At 57.3% G+C, this 17,847-nt stretch overlaps 6 protein-coding genes and 1 non-coding gene across 7 annotated transcripts; 4 read left to right on the top strand and 3 right to left on the bottom strand.

The window, feature by feature from the left end:
• Positions 1-131: 131 nt before the first annotated feature.
• Positions 132-1,735, bottom strand: TRAVEDRAFT_57278 (NAD-P-binding protein; the record flags this gene model as incomplete). Its single annotated transcript, XM_008037026.1, has 9 exons — positions 1,497-1,735; positions 1,203-1,435; positions 1,128-1,143; positions 1,042-1,073; positions 965-989; positions 819-909; positions 650-758; positions 485-595; positions 132-424 (listed from the first exon to the last, which is right to left on the bottom strand). Exons 1-9 carry the CDS (start codon positions 1,580-1,582, stop codon positions 132-134), a joined length of 996 nt encoding a protein of 331 aa, XP_008035217.1. The 5' UTR covers positions 1,583-1,735.
• Positions 1,736-1,924: 189 nt separating this feature from the next.
• TRAVEDRAFT_t43 lies at positions 1,925-2,013 on the top strand. The gene has a single exon. It is a non-coding gene; the product is annotated as a tRNA-Arg (tRNA).
• A 96-nt stretch (positions 2,014-2,109) lies between these two features.
• TRAVEDRAFT_144659 (MFS general substrate transporter) lies at positions 2,110-4,837 on the bottom strand. Its single transcript, XM_008037688.1, has 9 exons — positions 4,628-4,837; positions 4,566-4,575; positions 4,252-4,326; positions 3,930-4,198; positions 3,243-3,873; positions 3,164-3,184; positions 2,966-3,106; positions 2,693-2,902; positions 2,110-2,633 (listed from the first exon to the last, which is right to left on the bottom strand). Exons 1-9 carry the CDS (start codon positions 4,721-4,723, stop codon positions 2,230-2,232), a joined length of 1,857 nt encoding a protein of 618 aa, XP_008035879.1. The 5' UTR covers positions 4,724-4,837; the 3' UTR covers positions 2,110-2,229.
• A 421-nt stretch (positions 4,838-5,258) lies between these two features.
• On the bottom strand, positions 5,259-6,204 carry TRAVEDRAFT_63625 (uncharacterized protein). The gene is made up of 3 exons (XM_008037687.1): positions 6,049-6,204; positions 5,656-5,990; positions 5,259-5,603 (listed from the first exon to the last, which is right to left on the bottom strand). The coding sequence occupies exons 1-3, from the start codon at positions 6,119-6,121 to the stop codon at positions 5,475-5,477; spliced, it is 537 nt and encodes a 178-aa protein (XP_008035878.1). The 5' UTR covers positions 6,122-6,204; the 3' UTR covers positions 5,259-5,474.
• Positions 6,205-7,722: 1,518 nt separating this feature from the next.
• Positions 7,723-8,253, top strand: TRAVEDRAFT_98532 (uncharacterized protein; the record flags this gene model as incomplete). Its single annotated transcript, XM_008037686.1, has 1 exon — positions 7,723-8,253. A coding segment is annotated over one exon (531 nt), but the record flags the coding sequence as incomplete, so codon positions are not given.
• Positions 8,254-9,676: 1,423 nt separating this feature from the next.
• TRAVEDRAFT_45049 (uncharacterized protein) lies at positions 9,677-10,793 on the top strand (the record flags this gene model as incomplete). The annotated part of the gene is made up of 4 exons (XM_008036917.1): positions 9,677-10,025; positions 10,076-10,145; positions 10,196-10,285; positions 10,337-10,793. 4 exons carry the CDS (start codon positions 9,677-9,679, stop codon positions 10,791-10,793), a joined length of 966 nt encoding a protein of 321 aa, XP_008035108.1.
• A 1,144-nt stretch (positions 10,794-11,937) lies between these two features.
• TRAVEDRAFT_164070 (AAA-domain-containing protein) lies at positions 11,938-17,749 on the top strand. The gene is made up of 11 exons (XM_008037685.1): positions 11,938-12,145; positions 12,243-13,721; positions 13,771-13,936; positions 13,987-14,058; positions 14,118-14,291; positions 14,344-14,798; positions 14,857-14,989; positions 15,053-15,262; positions 15,315-15,469; positions 15,523-16,056; positions 16,110-17,749. Exons 2-11 carry the CDS (start codon positions 12,552-12,554, stop codon positions 17,547-17,549), a joined length of 4,509 nt encoding a protein of 1,502 aa, XP_008035876.1. The 5' UTR covers positions 11,938-12,145; positions 12,243-12,551; the 3' UTR covers positions 17,550-17,749.
• The last annotated feature ends 98 nt before the right edge of the window (positions 17,750-17,847 follow it).

Genomic DNA, 17,847 nt, shown 5'->3' with positions numbered 1-17,847 from the left:
ACTCGTTGTGCCGGTGTACCCCAGCACGCGTATGGCAGCACTCCCCATCAACGTTCCCAATTATCATCCAGCGTCCTTACAACAGGTATTCGGAACACAACGCCCATCACTGTCTCACCGGCATTCCCGCATCATGCCTCAGGCAACACCAGCCCCAGACCCTTCAAGAACCCATCCGTCGTCTCCCACAGCTCCTGCTGCAGGTCCTCCCGATCCGCGAGCGGGTTTGCCTTCACGAGGACCCCGGGCGGCTTAAGGTATGCGCCGCGATACGCGTTGGGCGCGGCGCGCGGGACGGGCGAGGCCGCGGCGAATACCGGCCCGTACGCGCCCTTTGTGGGCGTTGTGAAGGTGAGGTCTGCGATGAGCTTGTAGAGTGGCGCGAGGAGCGGGCCGACGGAGGACGCGTAAGCTTGCACACCCTCTGGTCAAAGTCGTCAGCGGAGTGCAGCAAGGACCCGGGGTATAAGTGGGGACGACATACCGGTGTTGACCTCTCCGGGGTCGACGGCGATGAGGAGAATCGGGGCGCCTTCTTCGTCTAGGCGGCGCTGCAGCTCGCGGACGAAGAGGAGCTGCATAATCTTGGTATATGCTATATCGCATTATCAGCCAGTAGATTCGAATGGGCGGGGATATGGGGACGCACAGTATCGGAGGAGCTGCGGGAGCGATGTGTCCTCGAAGTCCCTATTGAGGTCGTCTATGTTGCGGAAGCGGACATCTGTGGAGCAGTGGTAATGCCGGGCAGAGTTCAGCTATAAGGAATCGTCAATGCTATAGTAGCTGTCTCTCGAGCGCGTCTCAAAAGCACGCACGTAGACGACGCGGACGTCACTGTTAGGTTCTTGAGCGGTCGTCTTCAAGAGGGGGAGGAGCGCCCTCGTGAAGGAACATGGTCCAATGTAGCTGGGAGAACGTGCGTCAGGAGATGTAGCCCAAATATACCGCTAAATCCGCTCACTTGACCATCACAATGTCCTGGATGCCTAGCAAACCATTAGTATGTAAACAGAGGGAATATGGTGGCGTCCAGCTTACCATCGTGACTCTTGATATATGGAACCAGAAGCCTGCAGAAGATGGTGTCAACAGGCGTGTGGACAAGTCTTAGGGCTGCGCCTTACATCGCGGCGTTGTTGACTTGAAACATAACACGGCATCAGACTTTGACCCGTCGGGTCAGAGCGTGTAGTACTCACTGAGTACATCGAGACGTTCTTCCCTCTTCATGAACTCTTCGGCGGCTTGCGTGACATTCCGCAGGTCACTCAGATCGAGCTTGTGCCAGAGCACCGCCCCGTTACCCGGGCCCAAACCCTCTGCTTGGAGGCGTTCTATGGCAGCCTTGGCTCTCTGCTCGTTACGAGCAGCCATGTACACCTTGGCCCCATGTCGGGCGAGGTGGCGTATGATAGCATACCCAATACCGGAGCTGCACATGCGCGCCATCAGTCTCCTTCCGTCGAGAACGCGAAACGAGATCGAGTACACACTTTCCGCCCGTCACGAGGACGACCTTTCCTGTCAGATCAGGAATGTCTTTCTCCGGACTAAACCCTCTGGAGAAGAACGCGCCCATGGTTGAGTTCGTTAATAGTGAAGCAAGGATGCCGCCAAGTCCTGCACAGGCAACTCCACCCGGTCTCGGCCTCACAGCCCAGTGTTGGAGTGCTGAGCCAAAATCGAGCGGCCCCCGCGGGCAGCGCACTGCCCTGTCCTGCTACGTGTCAACAGTGGGACGACACTGCGGTTCCAGAGGCAAAATCCGCCGACCCGGCGGAACCTCCATCAGTGGGGGCCCTCGAAGCTGAAACGGCTTTCCGAACCAAGTACCTCCGCCGGTTGGCTGCAACAGGAAGGTCGGCATATGCCGAGGCAGCTTGTATCCCACAATAATGACGCGTGGACGCTTTATCCTCAGGCCCCCGTTGTCTAATGGCTATGACGTCAGACTTCTAGGGCCTAATTCCCTTCATCTGGAGGTTGCGGGTTCGAGTCCCGCCGGGGGTTGTTGGATACACTTTTTGTTCCTACAACCCTCAATTTGACACGTCTCTACACTCGACGTTCGTGATCTGTTCCATATTCCATGTACTGTATATTATCCCAGAGTCCCAGCGGCCATCCGCTACCCCGTTATCTACAATACAAGATAGTCTATTCGAGCGCAGCAAGAAAGTAGTCTAAGATCACCCTCGCGCCGCGAGTCTACCCCACCCCATCCCCTTACTCCTCATCCTCCCAAATGACCACCGCAGGAACGTCTGCCCTAGCCGCATACCGCCGCTGTCTCTTCGTGTCCCGCCACCCCGCATAGATGCCCAGCCCAAGCGCGACAGTGCACGCGACCATCGTCAGCTTAATGCTGTCCCGGTAGCACTCGCGGCCGATGATGCAGTGGTGTGCTGACGGGAGTCCGCCGCGCGCTTGAATCGAACTTTCACTGCTAGGCAACACAGAAGCGGTGACGTTGGCAGCGAGAGAGGTGAGCGCGGACATGGTGCTGTTGCTCGCAGGTGACGCTTCGTCGTCGCTATGCGAATCGAGGTTGCGCCCGAACGCGATGGAGAAGATGTTTCCGCCGAGCATGGGGGAGAGCGAGACGAAGCCCCAGTTCTCCGAGAAGTGCGCTAGGGGTTGACACAGCGTCAGCACGTCCCCCGCTGGGCTGTCGAGAAGGATTACTCACCCAAACCGAACCACTCGATGACGAGTGTCGGGAAGAGACCGAACAGGCCCCCATACGCAAACCCGAGGAGCGCGCTCGCCTTCCAAAGGTTGCTGATGCTCTCGATGGAGAAGGTCATCACTTGCGAGATGATGAACAACGTCGCCACAATGACCATGCAGTACGAGCGCGGAAGTCTCAGCTTGCCCTTCGTGAAGTCCGCGATTACACCTGCACGAATGTTAACCCCGAAATGAGCATACAGTGCATAGGCTACGAAGAGAAGGAGCAGACCTATGGTGATACGTCCGAGGCAGTTCATGATGCTCACGGTCGAGACTTGCGTGGCTTGCCACTGCGCGGCCTTTACCTCATCATAATCCGGATTGTTGTTCGCGAACAAGGCCTGCGAGATGGCACCGACGTTGTTGATGTCTAGCGCAGGTTAGCCGCAGGCCTTCCATATGATACGTTCGCATTGAGCAGACATACACATAATACCAGTGCCGCTCACTGTAATTGCAAAACAAATGGAGTCAGATCAGCCGAACTAGGACGTAAATATTCTTACATAAAGAGCAAATCGTGAACAAGAGCCAGAAGTCGGCGGTCTTAAAGAGACGCTTGCCATGGATGTTGCGTTGACCATCCTGGGCGATATCCACGCGACTCCGCGCGCTTCTCCGGGAAGTCGAACGTGCGCCGTGAGCACGGTGGCGAGCGAAGCCTTCCCGGGAAGGGCTCAGCGCAAGGGAGTCCACCTGACCAGGGACGACGTAGTCTGAAGGGAACTGTTCGTGCGCAGACGACGACACGAGGGGCTCTTCCTCTTCTAGTTCGATAGGCGGTTCCCGTACCTGCTCGTCTTCGTCCTCGTCGACGTCGCGCGCAAGGAGGTGCGTGTGGCTGGTATTGTCGTGAGAGTAGGTAGTGGGCGAATTGGTGCCTAGCACGCCCTCGCCCGCGCCGTAATCCGTAGGACTGTCTGTGCTCCCGTCTTCCAGCCTTCCAGTAGAATCGGCATGCGGCGGCGGGATTGGACGGATGAACAGGAACCCAAGGATCATAGGCAGTGAGGTGCCGATAGCGAGCACAAATAGGAACGACGATGTGTTTCCAGGGAAGAATGTGTGCGCAGCAGTGGAAAACAGAAACGCAGAGAGGCCGAACCCAGAGATCACAATTCCGTTGGCAGTGGCACGCTGCATAACAGACATATCTCAACACATGTACGAGGGTGATTAAAGCGAGCTCGTACCGTCTTGTCAGGGAAGCTCTTCGCGGTTGCATTCATCGCCCCGACCAGTCCGCCGTTACCGCCGACACCTGTGAGGAAGCCACAAAATACTAGGAGGCATAACGACAGAGTGCTGATCTCGCTGACGCCCTCCGGCAGGCCGTCTGTGTAGAACTGGCGAATCCCTAGATACCCTATGAGGAGCGCGAAGAATGCTATGATCATCGGTGCCCGAGGACCTCGTCGATCGACGAGTCCGCCCCATATTGGTGCCGTCCCATATACACCGACTAGTGTTGACGTTCAGCAATAGAAACGCAAGAAGTTATGAATGCAGGCGTACTATTTCCGGACAGGCCGATGATATTAATCTGGGTGTGCGTTAGCTGCAAACGCGCCCCAAGCTGCGGCCCATATGCTGTAGTTGAAGTCAGTCTCGGTTCAAAGACACATGTGTTTAGATGTAAGTCGGTAAGTCAAGCGGCATGGTACGAGACGCCCGCCTGCGGCGCCGGACGGACATCAATTGACAACGTTGCCCAGTACACAGCAACGCCAACACATGACACCAGTCTACGGGGGTTACGCTTCGTGTTGGCGCCTTTCGAGCGTGCTGCATACATGCCCATTCGAATGAAGATAAGCATATACACATACCTGAGAAGACCTGCGCAAGGTGTCAGGATTCATACGTCCTGCAGCACAGCAGTGGCACGCACATAGTTCGTTCCAGACGCCAGCGCTACAAGGATACTAGTCAAGAAGCTTGATATCCTCGGCCAGCTGAACATCGGAGGTGGGTGAACGGCATGCATAGTAGGCGGGCCGGAGGGAGTGTATGGGCTGAGTTTCTGATTTCGGGTTATCGCGAGGCCATGCGCAAGAGTTCGTGTATGAAGGGAGCAGAAGGCAAGCTGCGGACTAGTGGTGGTAAGAGAGAGAGAGATGTGGGCGCTGCATACCGCCCGCCCGCTGCAACGAGCGGGGGGAAACGAGCGGCCCCCGGCCCCCCGCATCGCCAACACCACGGTCACGTGTGCCTCCCCCAAAGATAGCGCGTCCAAGCCGAGCGGCAGCCCGCGGCCTCTCAGTTCACGCGTGCTCGGCCGGATAACCTCAGACGGCCAGTGCGGGATGATACGAATGCGATGCATACGATGAGAGCAGAACGAGATATAGCCAGAACAGGGGCGATAACGAGGACAGCAGGTTTGTTCTACAGACCATAGGGGAGGCGCAGGGGTAGTATGTATGGCAGCGTGACTACTATCTAGACACGGGTAACTAAGCTATGCTACACGGAGGCGAGGGCGAGGGCGAGGGCGAGGGCGAGGGCGAGGGCTATCGAGACAACGAGGCAAAGGGGGACGGTCACACTGCCAGCTACCAGAGGGATGGGGAGTATTGTACCATACGAATGTTTATAACGAGGCGCGCGTCCATAGGCCCACCTCACATTCCGAAGAATGTTCCGGAAGGCATATAGCGGCGGAGGGACGGGAAGCAGGACGAAGACAGAATAGCGGAGGAGGGATAGTGTGTGGGTACGACTAGCGTACGGGTGGATTAGAGCGCGAATAGGATGGTGGCGAGCACGGAGCCGACCAAGACGCTTGAGCCTCCAAGGCCCACAACGTGGTTAGCAGCGTTGGCCTGCGCGAGTATGTTGTCGGAGACAGCGACAGAGGGTATGACCTGGGGAGCTCATGTTAGCTAACGTCGAATCAAAATTTATCGTGAGGCTTACGGGGGAGACCGAGGAAGCAAGATCGGCAGACGCGGAGGATTCGGGGGTGGAGATGGCGCTGGTCGCAGTGGCAGCATCGGCGAGTTCGGCGGGCGTGTCGGAAGGGGAAGCCGGAGCCTCCGAAGAACTAGCGGGGGTTTCTTCAGCTTGACCTTGGTCGTCCGCCGGAACGACAGTGGGGGTGTCAACGGCGACTGGAACGTCGGGATTGGCAATGTCGCCGGCCGCGGAAGCGCTGCCATCAGACGCGGCAGCAACATCTCCGTCAGAGGCTTCAGCGCCGTCGGGGATCGCATCCAGCATGTAACGGGTCATGGGCAGGAGGAAGGCGGAAGCTGTATGTGGCAAATAGATCAGTCCTTGTATCTGACATTCGAGAAATGATGTACGCACCTTGAGGAGCCTCCATCGCCACAAATGCGAGGGCGGCGACACCGAAGACGAAGACAGAGCGGAAGAGATGCATGGTATGCGAGTGTGTGGAAAAGAGCGGTGGGGGGTGGGTGGAATAGATACGAATAGCTTAGAGACAGAAAGAGCGACGCGCGGGTCTTAACACTGTGAAGCGTAGACTGCGGGGAAGCCTCGAAGGAGAGGTAGTCGCTGGGGAGCTGTCAGGGTCCTAAGGGGACGCGCCGGTGAGCGGGCGGTACAGTACGAAAGAGCACTGGTTGCAGTTGGCAACGGGTGGAGACAGCCTTATAACACATCCCATGCATAGAGCCGGCCTACCTCTAAAGGTTCCGTCCTTGTAGTGGGTCAATGTCGCGCCCAGGTCAATTTTGGAGCGCAGGCGGGAGAGCCCCCCATGCCGAGCGTAGGATACTAACACTCTACCGCATCGGGCCATCGGTCAGCATCTCGACGAAGTCCGCAGTTCTATGGAGAGGGAAAGCAGCATCTGCGCCGAGAACGGCGGGCCGGCACATGTCCTTGTACTTTCGGGGGCGCGGGGAACATCAGAGAGCGCGGAGGTGGTCGTGGTTGCGGACCAAGAACAGTTTCGCCTTTTTGGGCAGATGATGTGGCTTTCCCACGGTGCGGACGCTCGCACGTTGTTCCCGTTTTGCAAAATAGTTTGTTCCTCCCCCTCCCCCCTTCTCGACATGTGTGGTTGCGATCTGGAAAATGGCGATTACCTCGCTCTGAGTGTGCTCGAGACGATGACTTCTAGTGTCTGTGATCTGTGTACCTGAGGGCAATCGCCCGCCGGCTTCTGGTCTCCTGGTCTCCTACTATGCCCGCGGGCAATGTAGTAAGGCGTCATGTTCTTCGCACATGCGCATCTTCCTGTTATTCGGTGCGGAAAAGGTGAGTATCAGTATCAGGAAGTATACCGGCGCATAGCAGAAGCGTCTACGCGAATACGCGTAAAGATAACTACAAGGTAGTGTGGGCCGGGTTCGCAAGAGGCCCGGATGCGTCAGCGAGCACAGCGTATCCAGGCCCCTTGTGAGGTTTTTTTTATAACGAGACGCCGCGCAGGCTGAGCCCACTCGGCATGCACAGAAATCTTACCATGGCTGGACTTTGCTGCAGACAGGAACAGAAACAGCGACTACGCTGTTTGCTCACACCGATGAAGTCCATCCTGAGCTTATGACGTCTCCTACTGCAGTAAGGGCAAACACCCATTCCGCCGTAACCTTGTTGATCCTCGACCGGGCGGGTCGGACATATGTCACCTCGCCGCTATGTATCCCGATAGCAAACCACTGGTGGCCATGCATACTGCTCGGGGTTTGGGTCTAGTCTACCACGGGCGATGATCATTGAGTCCCACCTATAGACATTTGCGTCGCTGATAAAGCCCGAGACGTTTATGCTCAGTTGCTCAGTAATCCTCACAAGGTCACAGTGAAGATTATACTCAAGACAGTGGACTTCAGCGCATGCTACTTACCGAGACCGACCTTAACGCCGAGTGCATGAGTAACGTCTAGATGAGTGGAGTCATACCAACCTCCAACCCGGCGCTGTATATAAAACACCTACCTCCAATGAAGAACAGGCAACATCAAACCCGCCTACACGTAAATCGCACGCAGCTCTCCCCCTGAAAATATGCCGACGTACGACATCTTTGCTATATCCACGCACCCCACTTCCGCCGACATCCGCAATTATCGACAGACGCGACTCACCGCTCTGGAGACGAACCCGAGCAGCTTCCTTTCGACCTACGAACAGGAGGTAGCTCTCCCTGCGGAGACGTGGAAGGAACGGCTGAGCGGCAGCGAGAAGGCCACCTTCGTTGCCCGCCCATCCACCTCATCGCAAAACACGACGGAGAGCGAACCTCTCGTCGGGATGGTGACCGTACTCCCCGCACGCACTTTTCCACTTCCGCTCCCGGTTGCCTGTACGGACCCCAGTGTCGCCTACCTCATCGTAGCAATGTGGATAGCTCCCGAGCACAGGCGGCGTGGACTCGGGCAGGACCTGTTACAGGCATCGCTGGCGTGGGCCGCGAAAGACGTTTTCCGGGACACATCTGGTGCGGGAGATCCGGAGAAGCAGGCTGAAGTCTTTCTGTTCCTCGCGTTGGACAATGCTAAAGGGCGGGGCTTATACGAGAAGTCAGGGTTTGATGCGGTTGCCGTTACGACCGCACCGGGTGGACGAGGGGAGATTCAATGGATGAGACGATGGGTGGATGCTTCGAACACCGGGAGGACCCCTACGGCGGCTGCCTAGCAGTATACACTTGTCCCGCTATAGCGACACCCCTCTCGTAACACGACGATTTAAACGAGTTATGCGGCTTGTTGAGTTGGTTATGTCAGAGATATTCATCGCAAGTTCAACTCAATTCGTCACATTCTACGAAACGCCTAGTCTCCCCTAGGCAGACGTACCGATGAGCAAGCTCAACGGACCGAAACGCCCGGTGCCCGTGGCTCGCATGACACAGGTAAGCGCTCGTTGAGGAGGCGCGCGCTGCCTGAGCGGCTACCAAAGGCCTCTTCCTCCCGACCATCAACTTTGTAAACCATCTGGTGCCACGCTGCAATGGATACTTTTAAAGCTCATCGTCTTTTGCGAGTCTTGCACAAGGATACTGATCATGGCCCTTTAGGAGGGAGGGTTCGGCACCGGTTCTCGTGCCACCGGCAACAGAACTTGAAAGCATCTTTCTCGTCAACGATGGCCATGCACAAGCTATGCCGGTAGAATTACTTGGTATAGTACACTCAGCGTCTCGAGGAGAATGTAAAAATGCAGTTTGTGGATCAACTGACCATGCATCTTTCAACAATATCTCCAGTGGCACCGAGACGAACAGGTGTATATAACCACGAGAGCATGAGTCGCTGAGCTGTCCATCCTCCAGGAAAACACGATCTACGCCATACCTTACTCCTTAAAAACTTACTGAGAAGAGCGACGGACCACAACATGCCGAATTCAACACCCTTCGGAGGACTTCTCCGAGTCGGAACCACTAAACTCGTCGGTCACAGTTTCGAAGCCACTGGTATGTGCTTTTGCCACTCCGTTTGGCTGGAAATTTTGACTCACGAACCTTGCGAACACTAGGCTCGTGATGCGGATTAGTCGAGCGCGTCGATGTTCACCGTCGCGTACGTCGATGGTCACGATCGAGTGCGTCGATGTTCACCATCGCGTGCGTCGATGGTCACCGTTGAGTGCGTCGATGGTCACCGTCGAGTGCGTCGATGGTCATCGACTGCAGCGTCCGGGGACCGCGAGGTACGTGCACCTTCTTCGTGTTTCTCGTAGACATGCTGATGTTGTTCCTGATCTTCAGCTGGGACTATCTAGCCCCTAGTCGCATCCGCAAATTGTGGAAAACTCCGCGATGCGTCGCGGCCTCGCTGTGCTTGGACGCGCCCCTCCATAACCTCACCAGCACTAACGCCCGCACTCGTATTGTCCAAAGGATCTGTCAAACAGAAGACATGTGAGTATGGTAGTCACCGCTGCTTTGGGACAAGTAAAACTGACTATCGCGTTGAAGGAGCCATTCACCGCAGGCTGCTTGTGCGATGCGAAACCCATGTATACTCTACCTGGAGTTATCGTCCCGGGGGTGCACCTGGGGTGCACGTACAAGTGCCGCGGGTGCGGGTACGTCTACAACCAGCGATTCGATAACTGGGGGTGTCGCCCGCCGGCGGAGGGGGTGCACGGGGCGGGGTGTCTCACGGCGAAGTTCTGGCGCGGCCAGATGAGCTCGCAGGATCTGGAGGAGGCGTTGACTGAGCAGGAGGAGAAAGGCGGTTCGTTGGCTGAGAGAGTGGAAGAGCCACACTTGGTACCAAAGAACAAAGACGAGTACGACTCGGCTCATGACGACCTCGAGATGCCATCGGACGCTGACGAGGATGGGTACTATGCTATGCAACGTCCAAGCTACCCTCCTTTCGCAAAACGGAATCTTTCCTAGCATTTTCAGGCAAGACCAGACCAGCATCGGCGTGGCAGCCCGCCGTCCCAAACAGTCCCAATCCGGGGCTCGCCGAGGAGTGAGTAGCGGACACATTGCCGGATTTTCACGACCTGACGCTAGTCCCAGGCTTTTGATCTTGGAAGAACAGCTATACAGGCAGTCTTGGGAGCTGCCACACACAGTCGACAAAGCGCTCGACGCTCAACTCCGAGTCGAGTATGTCTCTATCCCTCCCCTCGGTGTGATGTACTGTCTGACGTGCGGCAGTGTCCCTATGGACGTCGAAAGCCCGAGCTCATCAGAAGAGTCCTCGTCGGACTCGTCGGCAGCCCCAGACTCCTCGGAGTCTGACTTCGCCCGCGCCCGGCCCCGTCGGCGCATGCCAGCGCGCCCCCGTCCCGCCCGCCGCAATCACGCGGACAAAGAGAATGCGTCCTCCCCCGCACGGCGACCGCGCGCCCGCGCGAGCTCCGTGGTGTCCTACGCTAAGGAGTCCTCCGAGTCGGAGTCGGACGACTCTGACTATGTCCCGTCTGGATCCGCTGCCCGGGTAAAGAAGGGGAAGGGGAAAGGACGTGCCCGTGCTCCCGCCCGCGCTCCGACGCGCCCCGCGCTTGTGGAAGCAACCAACGTGCACGCTCACGAACCTGCGAGTTCAGAGAGGCCGGTGCACTACTACGGGCTATACTCGGACGAGGAGGCCTCGGAGACTTCAAGCCAGTAGACGGGGCAGGTGGGTCTCGCCGGCTTCGCTGCATAATGCAGGGCCGCAGTGCGCGAACAAAGATAATTACCCCTCACCAGTACGGCAACCGTCGCGCGCCAACTTGCAAATCCCCATAGCTACGGCGTGGAGAAGGAGGACTTCGTGCAGGTATGTCTCTTTGTATTGATATGATAGTCAGAAGCTCACGTTGTCCCGCAGCACTATTCTACCGTGGTGGTGGCGTCGTCAGACGCCCGGTGCATGAGCTGAGCATCCCCTGATCGCCGCGCAGTAGGTAGTGCAGTCTCCACGAGCTGGGCCGCCGCTCACCTTCGGTAAGTCTACATTCAGTGAGTGTTCTCGATTAGTACTCCGGCTGACGTACTGTACCAACTGGTCAGTGTAACAGGGCATCAATGCGGCGTCCCTGAGGATGTCTCTCGATCACGATGCCATTGCATGTAGCTCGGGCGGCCCGCCGCTATTTCCAGTACAACACCATAAACTTAGCAACTGTTGTACATTAGCCTTTTACATGTCGAAATACACCGAAACATCACCACATAACACTGTAACAGCGCCTATAAATGCCTAAGTTACTGCAGTGATCATAGACTCGGAGTGACGTTCGTTAACATCTCTTATGGGGAAAGCTCAGAACACCTGAGTCTGAATGTTGAATGCTCTCGGAGCTGTGACTGGTGTTGACAATTGAAAGAAATATCCGATTTATGTGGAATGCAGAGGAGTGTCTGGTCATTGCTCTAGAGTCGGCGTGATGATGGAGTTGTTTGCGCCAGTCCGCGGGGGGAGTGTGTAGGGTTTCACAGGCGTCACTTGGCTCACCGCATCGATCTCTCCTAGTACAGAACGGCATCCAATATCGATGTTTATGGTGATTTTATTGTGCATCGTTTAAGTACGTTGTGGTCAAGTTGTGGCAGAGTGTATGCCCTTGCAAGAAAGTTCGGACACCAACCTGATTGCCTTTCTGGTCTGGACACTTACCAAAAGAGGAAGGAGACTGGGACAGAGTCCGGTAAATACCGGTGAACCTTCAGGGCGTCGACGGCGCCGTTCAGCAGGACGTTCGACCGCTTTTCTTGCTCCTGTACACCATCTGGCTAGACGACACTCAGCACGCCCGAATATTCGCTGTTCTCTCAGCTTCACCTCCGCAGCGAATGACACCCTATTTGCATCGGGACTACATGTCGCAAATCCAATACGAACTTGTTGCATCTGGCCGGTATGTCGACCTTCCTGGAAATCGATGGACGAAGAGAACGGAATGAGGATGAGGGGACGACATGCAGCACCGGTTTGGGCAGATAAGCGAGAAAAGACTTGGTGGGAACACGAGGGCATACGTGAGTACCTCTCAGACAGGCTTGGTGCCCGCCGGGGTATTGTCGCAAGCAAGCACCAATGTTCGTGAGGCCGTGCTAAATACAATGGCTCATGCAGCCGGAACGCAGCGTACTGGAGGAGGAGGAGCGGTCGTCCCGGCGCGACGAGAGCTGCAGGCTGATGGGCATCGCCACTGATGCCAAACACGCACAAACATACCTGGCTGGGCGTTTACCGCTCTTCGAGACAAACGACGACGTTGTTCTGTCCACTCTCGCTCACTGCTCGTCCTCGGTTCTTCTCTCTGCTGTTTGGAAAGGTTATCAGAATCCCTAGGGCACTCGGAACTTGCGTACGCGGACACAGAAGGACGACACGAATGCTGTGGAAGTTGTGACTGCACAACTTCGAGCTCTCTAATCTTCCATGAACCCGCCGTACATACCTCCGGGCAATCAATTCGTCTTCCCGCCGCAATACGATTACGCCCAGCCCGTCCAGCCGCCCCCTCAACCTCCCCAGGATCCCTTCCTTCCCCAAGACTACCCTCCTCAGTTTCCCGCATACTCCCAAGAGCCCCAGTTCAACGGATACATCGGCATAGCTCCTGGTCCGCCACCGTACCCCCAGCCCGAAGGTCTCCCCTCCCCGACTACTCTGCGCATCAAATTACCTGCCATGGCCCCTTCCACTCGCCGCACATCTCGTCATCAACCCAGTAGTCCTACTGCGTCCGGCTCCGAATATCACGAGAGCGATAAATCAATGGAGGTGGAGGACAACCAGCCTCCAGAAGAAGAGCCTGAAGAGCCTAAGGAATTTGTGGTGTCCTCCCGTGGTCGACGTATCACGAAGAAGTCATACATGGAATCCGCCAGCGAGGAGGATCCTATAGACGTCATCTCTCCAAAAGGCAAGGCCAAGCAGGTCGCCGTCCCGGACGCAGAGGACGAGGAAGATGAAGAACCCACCGGTCGCTACGCTCTTCGTCGGCACAACACTCGCGGCGTCTCAAGCAAACTCAATGGGTTCATTGTCAGTGACGAAGAGGACGGTGCAGCGAAAGTGGGCCGGTATCCGACGCGCAACCGAAGCAAGAATGCCCCTCCCAGTAATGGCAATTCGAATGGCGGTGGCCGTATCACGCGGCGGTCAAATGGCCGGTCTCAGCCTCAAGCGTCCGGTTCTCAGAAGAAGCGGATGTCGACGCGACGCACGCGCTCTAGTGCTCACGACGACGAAGACGAGGAGGGCTATGTTGACGAACCATCCTCCGGCTCCGCAGATGGCGACGGTTCTGTCGATGACGCTCCCGCCACGTCTCCAGAGCCCGAGGTCGACGCAGATGCTGATGGTGAGGGAGATGCCGACGGTGACGGGGAAGCCGAAACCGACGGTAAGCCCTACTCGCTGCGACAGAGGACGAAGATCAACTACGCCATCCCACCACCGCTCGAGGAGATGCGGGCTCCACCACCAAAGCCTCGTCCTGGTGCTTCTCGTGGCCACCGCGGTCACGGCAGACCAAAGCCTCCCGGATGGAGCGCGACGGGTGCGGAACTGAGCAGATGGATGGGTGCGGCGGCCGATGACTCTGTACGTCCTACTTCCATTCTCCATTTGACACCTCTGACATTTGCCATAGGATTCCGACCACGCCACTCGAACTCCCCGAAAGCCGTTCGGCGGCCTCGCTGGCGCCGGCGGCGCGGGTGCCTTCGCTGGTGCCGGAAACGCGGGTGGTTTCTTGCCTAGTGATCTTGCTGCAGCGGCAGGGACCCCATCCAACCTAGGCAAGGTTGGAGACGCTGGTAAGTCTCTCCTCAACCCTTCCGTGGATGTGTCTTGATTATTGTGCCAGTCCTTGCGGATGCGGATCCCCTGGGTGTAAACCAAAACGTTACTTTTGATGAGGTTGGCGGCCTGGATGATCGTATGTGCACTTCCTACCCTACTACAAGACGCCTTCGTGTTAACATATCCTGTATGAAGACATCAACTTGCTGAAGGAAATGACTCTCCTACCCCTCTTATATCCGGAAGTCTTCCAGCGGTTCGACGTTACACCACCCCGTGGTGTTCTCTTCCATGGCCCTCCTGGGACTGGTAAAACCCTCCTGGCTCGTGCGCTTGCTGCCAGCTGCCGATCAAATGGCAAGGGAATCTGTAAGTCACCACATTTTCGCGGTCTAACCACATCGGCTAATTGGCTACGAAGCCTTCTTCATGCGCAAGGGCGCTGACTGTCTTTCGAAATGGGTTGGCGAAGCTGAACGTCAGCTCCGTCTTCTCTTCGAGGAGGCACGGAACCAGCAACCCAGCATAATCTTCTTCGACGAGATTGACGGTCTTGCACCCGTCCGGTCATCAAAGCAGGATCAGATTCATGCCTCGATCGTGTCGACCCTGCTCGCCCTCATGGACGGTATGGACGGCCGCGGCCAAGTCATCGTGATCGGTGCCACCAATCGCCCCGACGCGATCGACCCCGCCCTCCGACGACCTGGACGGTTCGATCGGGAGTTCTACTTCCCGCTTCCTGGTCTTGAGGCGAGGCAACGCATCCTCCGCATCATGACGCAGAAGTGGGCCGGCTGGGAGGGTGAGAAGGGCGAAGAGCACGTTAAGGGCCTGGCGAAGTTGACGAAGGGTTACGGCGGTGCCGATCTTAGGGTAAGCATCCTCTACGATCACGCCTCATACAATACACATCTGAACATGTCCAATCTAGGCACTTTGTACGGAGGCAGCCCTGAACGCTGTCCAGCGGCGGTACCCACAGATCTACAAGTCGAATGAGCGGCTCACGCTGAAGCCCGAGACGATCGAGGCGGAGCTTCGAGATTTCATGATCTCCATCAAGAGTGCGTCCCTGTCGATCGTCAATTATGCTTCCGTTCATGGGCGCTTACAAGTATGATTTGCAGAGCTTGTGCCCTCATCGGCCCGCTCAGTGTCATCGACTGCGTCTCCGCTGCCGACGCAGCTGGTCCCCCTGCTGCAGGAACCGCTGGAGAAGATCAAAGAGGTCATCAACAAAGTCCTGCCGGTCAGCAAGAAGCGCACCGCACTTGAAGAAGCGGAATGGGAGGATGAGGGGTCGGAGAATGCTCTCGAGCGCGAGATCATGCTGCAATGTATGTCCTTCCTTCTCAATACACGTCGGCTGCTGCTGAGTAGCTTGCGCAGCGATGGAGACTCTGCGCATATATCGACCCAGAGTCGTGCTGCACGGTCCCGTGGGCATGGGTCAAGGCTACGTTGCCGCGGCTGCCCTACATCATCTCGAGGGATACCACATCCAGAGCTTGGATCTGGGCTCACTAATGAGTGACTCAGCGAGGGTATGTTCGCAATAATCCTTTCTGCTCTGCGTCCCTGACGCAAATGTCTGCAGACACCAGAGGCTGCGATCGTCCAGCTGTTCGTGGAAGCCAAGCGTCATCAACCTGCTGTGCTCTACATACCCTCATTAGTAGGCTGGTGTGCTGCCGTCACGGAGTCCGCTCGAACGACCGTGCGCGCAATGCTCGATTCGTTGGCGCCAACCGACCCCGTGCTGCTTCTCGCCGTCGCTGACGGTCCGTTCTCCCAACTTCCCAAGGACGTGCGGCAATGGTTTGGGCCTACACGGGAGAATCGCGTCGGATTGGCGGCCCCACCCGCGTCGCAAAGAGAGGCGTTTTTCGAGGGCCTTTTGAGCGACGTACGGCGCCCTCCAAATCACTTCCCGGATGGTATCAAGCGCAAGAAGCGCGTGCTCGAGGAGCTGCCTGTCGCTCCTCCTCTCGAGCCGCGTCAGCCCTCGGCCGCCGAGCTTGCAGTACAAGAGGAGAGCGATCAGCGTGTCGTCACGCTGCTTAAGTATCGCCTTGGGCCTATCCTCTCCGAGCTCAAGAGGAAGTTCAAGCGGTTTACGAAGCGTGCGATGGTAAGTTTGCGGCACAATGCGTGACGACCTCGAGCTAAGCCGATGTCGTGTAGGAGGAATACAACTACGACTTCGATGCACCGCCTCCACAAGTCGAGATCGTCTCATCCACGATCGAGGTCCACACGGCGCCTAACGGTGTCACCGAGGTCGTGAACGAGACCCGGACGCAACAGGTCATCGAGCAGCCCATCGACAACCAGGCCCAACAGCAGCTCGCGTTCCCTCCATCACCGCCTCTCTTCGATATGGACCTCGAGCGTATGAACGTGGAGCTGTACAAGAGTCGGTACCTCACCCCCGACGACTTCCTGGATGACATCCGCAAGATCGTCCACAATGCTAACGTCCGGATCAACGAGGATCCCGAGCGATTGTTCAGGGCCCAAGCGATGCTTACCGCGGCCGAGGTCAGCATTCAGGACTTCGACCCGCAGTTCCGGATGGAGTGCCAGCGCATGGCCGTCCGGGAGCGGCGGCGGCGCGACGACTACCGGCGCGAGAAGGAGAAAGAGAAGGGGAAGGCGGCCGAGCTACCGAACGGCCAGACCTACGCCCCGGGCACGCGTCGTAGTGCGCGTCACAATGGTCAAGAACCAGATGTCCAGTACCACGACGACCCAACGCAGATCGAGCGCAGGGGAAAGCGACAGCGTTCGAATGAGGCTCCGGCAACGCCGTCGGGAGATGAAGCCGGCGAGCGTGCGGCGAAGAAGTCGCGCACAGACGGCGAGGAGGGCGAGGAGCCTCGCAGCGCTACGGCCGGTCCCCATTCTCCCACCAGCAATGGCCGCTCGATGAGCGTGCGATTCGCGGACGAGGTCGAGCAACCCAGCATGTTACCTCAGATTGAGGGCCTGGCTGCAATAGAGGAGGAACCTTCTGCGGATCAGTCAAACGAGCCGCGCAGAGCCGGATTCGATCCTGCCCTCTTGAACCCGTTGCCGTCACCCACAGACCTGCGGGCTAATGGCCCCATCGACCCTCCCGACAACCCCTTCACCCCGTCCCGGGCGAGAGCCTCCGAGCAACCCGGCTCGCGTCACGGATCTGCGCCTCCTATCAATGGTCTGCCTACGAATGCGGGCGTCATCTTCGACCACGACCAGGCCATGGAGACCTCGCAGGCGGCAGAGGCGCTCATGGCTATGAGCGAAGCGCCAGAGCTACCTCGAGTTGAACCGTCTGAGCTGCAGCCCATGGAGGTGGAGGTGGCGGAGGGGGTGGAAATGGTGGTGGAGCGCAGCCCTACGCCGCTTCCTGATTTCCATCTGGACGAGGACCTCCTGGACGACCTCAAGTCGTACCTCCGCGATGCCACGAGCGCGCTCAACGTCGAGCAGCTCGAGCAGCTCCGCGCGACGTGTCTCGGCCTCGTCTGGCGACACCGTTCGGACTGGGATCGGACTAGCCTGCTGCACGAGCTGAAGAGCACCGCGCGCGAGTTTGTCGAGGAGGTTTCGTTGGACGAGATGGACGCGAGTTCCCCGTGAGTTTGTTCGGAGTGCGATTTTCGACATGTGGGGTTCCGGCGGGACGTTTGTAGATTATCAGCTTGTTATAGTAGCGGTGTTCGTGTATTGCCAGTGTCTTTATATATCTCTATTGCTTTTACGGTACCTGATGAATCCCTACTTCGCATCCTCGCGTCCTTTAGCTAGCAGAAGTTGGGGTCATTCCGCGTATGTTTTCGACAGTCACATAGAGCTCAAAATGGAATGCTTTAGGCGCCGAAAACTCGACCTCTGTGCGCCGACATTTAAACTTACCGCGGCGGTTATTGAAATAACG

Source organism: Trametes versicolor (assembly GCF_000271585.1).
Source record: "Trametes versicolor FP-101664 SS1 unplaced genomic scaffold TRAVEscaffold_3, whole genome shotgun sequence".
NCBI classification, from domain to species: domain Eukaryota; kingdom Fungi; phylum Basidiomycota; class Agaricomycetes; order Polyporales; family Polyporaceae; genus Trametes; species Trametes versicolor.
Note: the sequence above shows the minus strand (reverse complement) of the source record. Positions and strands in the feature narration are given on the sequence as shown.

What these genes read in the sequence shown, in the direction of transcription:
- TRAVEDRAFT_144659 (XM_008037688.1), bottom strand. Translation starts at nt 4,723, where the DNA reads ATGCATGCCGTTCACCCACCTCCGATGTTCAGCTGGCCGAGGATATCA. An exon ending in CATCGGCCTGTCCGGAAATA is followed by an intron (nt 4,199 to 4,251) that starts GTACGCCTGCAT and finishes CGTCAACACTAG; the next exon opens with TCGGTGTATATGGGACGGCA. An exon ending in AGAGCTTCCCTGACAAGACG is followed by an intron (nt 3,874 to 3,929) that starts GTACGAGCTCGC and finishes TCTGTTATGCAG; the next exon opens with CGTGCCACTGCCAACGGAAT.
- TRAVEDRAFT_63625 (XM_008037687.1), bottom strand. Translation starts at nt 6,121, where the DNA reads ATGCATCTCTTCCGCTCTGTCTTCGTCTTCGGTGTCGCCGCCCTCGCA. An exon ending in GGCGATGGAGGCTCCTCAAG is followed by an intron (nt 5,991 to 6,048) that starts GTGCGTACATCA and finishes TGCCACATACAG; the next exon opens with CTTCCGCCTTCCTCCTGCCC. An exon ending in TTGCTTCCTCGGTCTCCCCC is followed by an intron (nt 5,604 to 5,655) that starts GTAAGCCTCACG and finishes TGAGCTCCCCAG; the next exon opens with GTCATACCCTCTGTCGCTGT.
- TRAVEDRAFT_164070 (XM_008037685.1), top strand. Translation starts at nt 12,552, where the DNA reads ATGAACCCGCCGTACATACCTCCGGGCAATCAATTCGTCTTCCCGCCG. An exon ending in TTTCATGATCTCCATCAAGA is followed by an intron (nt 14,990 to 15,052) that starts GTGCGTCCCTGT and finishes TATGATTTGCAG; the next exon opens with AGCTTGTGCCCTCATCGGCC. An exon ending in GCGCGAGATCATGCTGCAAT is followed by an intron (nt 15,263 to 15,314) that starts GTATGTCCTTCC and finishes TAGCTTGCGCAG; the next exon opens with CGATGGAGACTCTGCGCATA.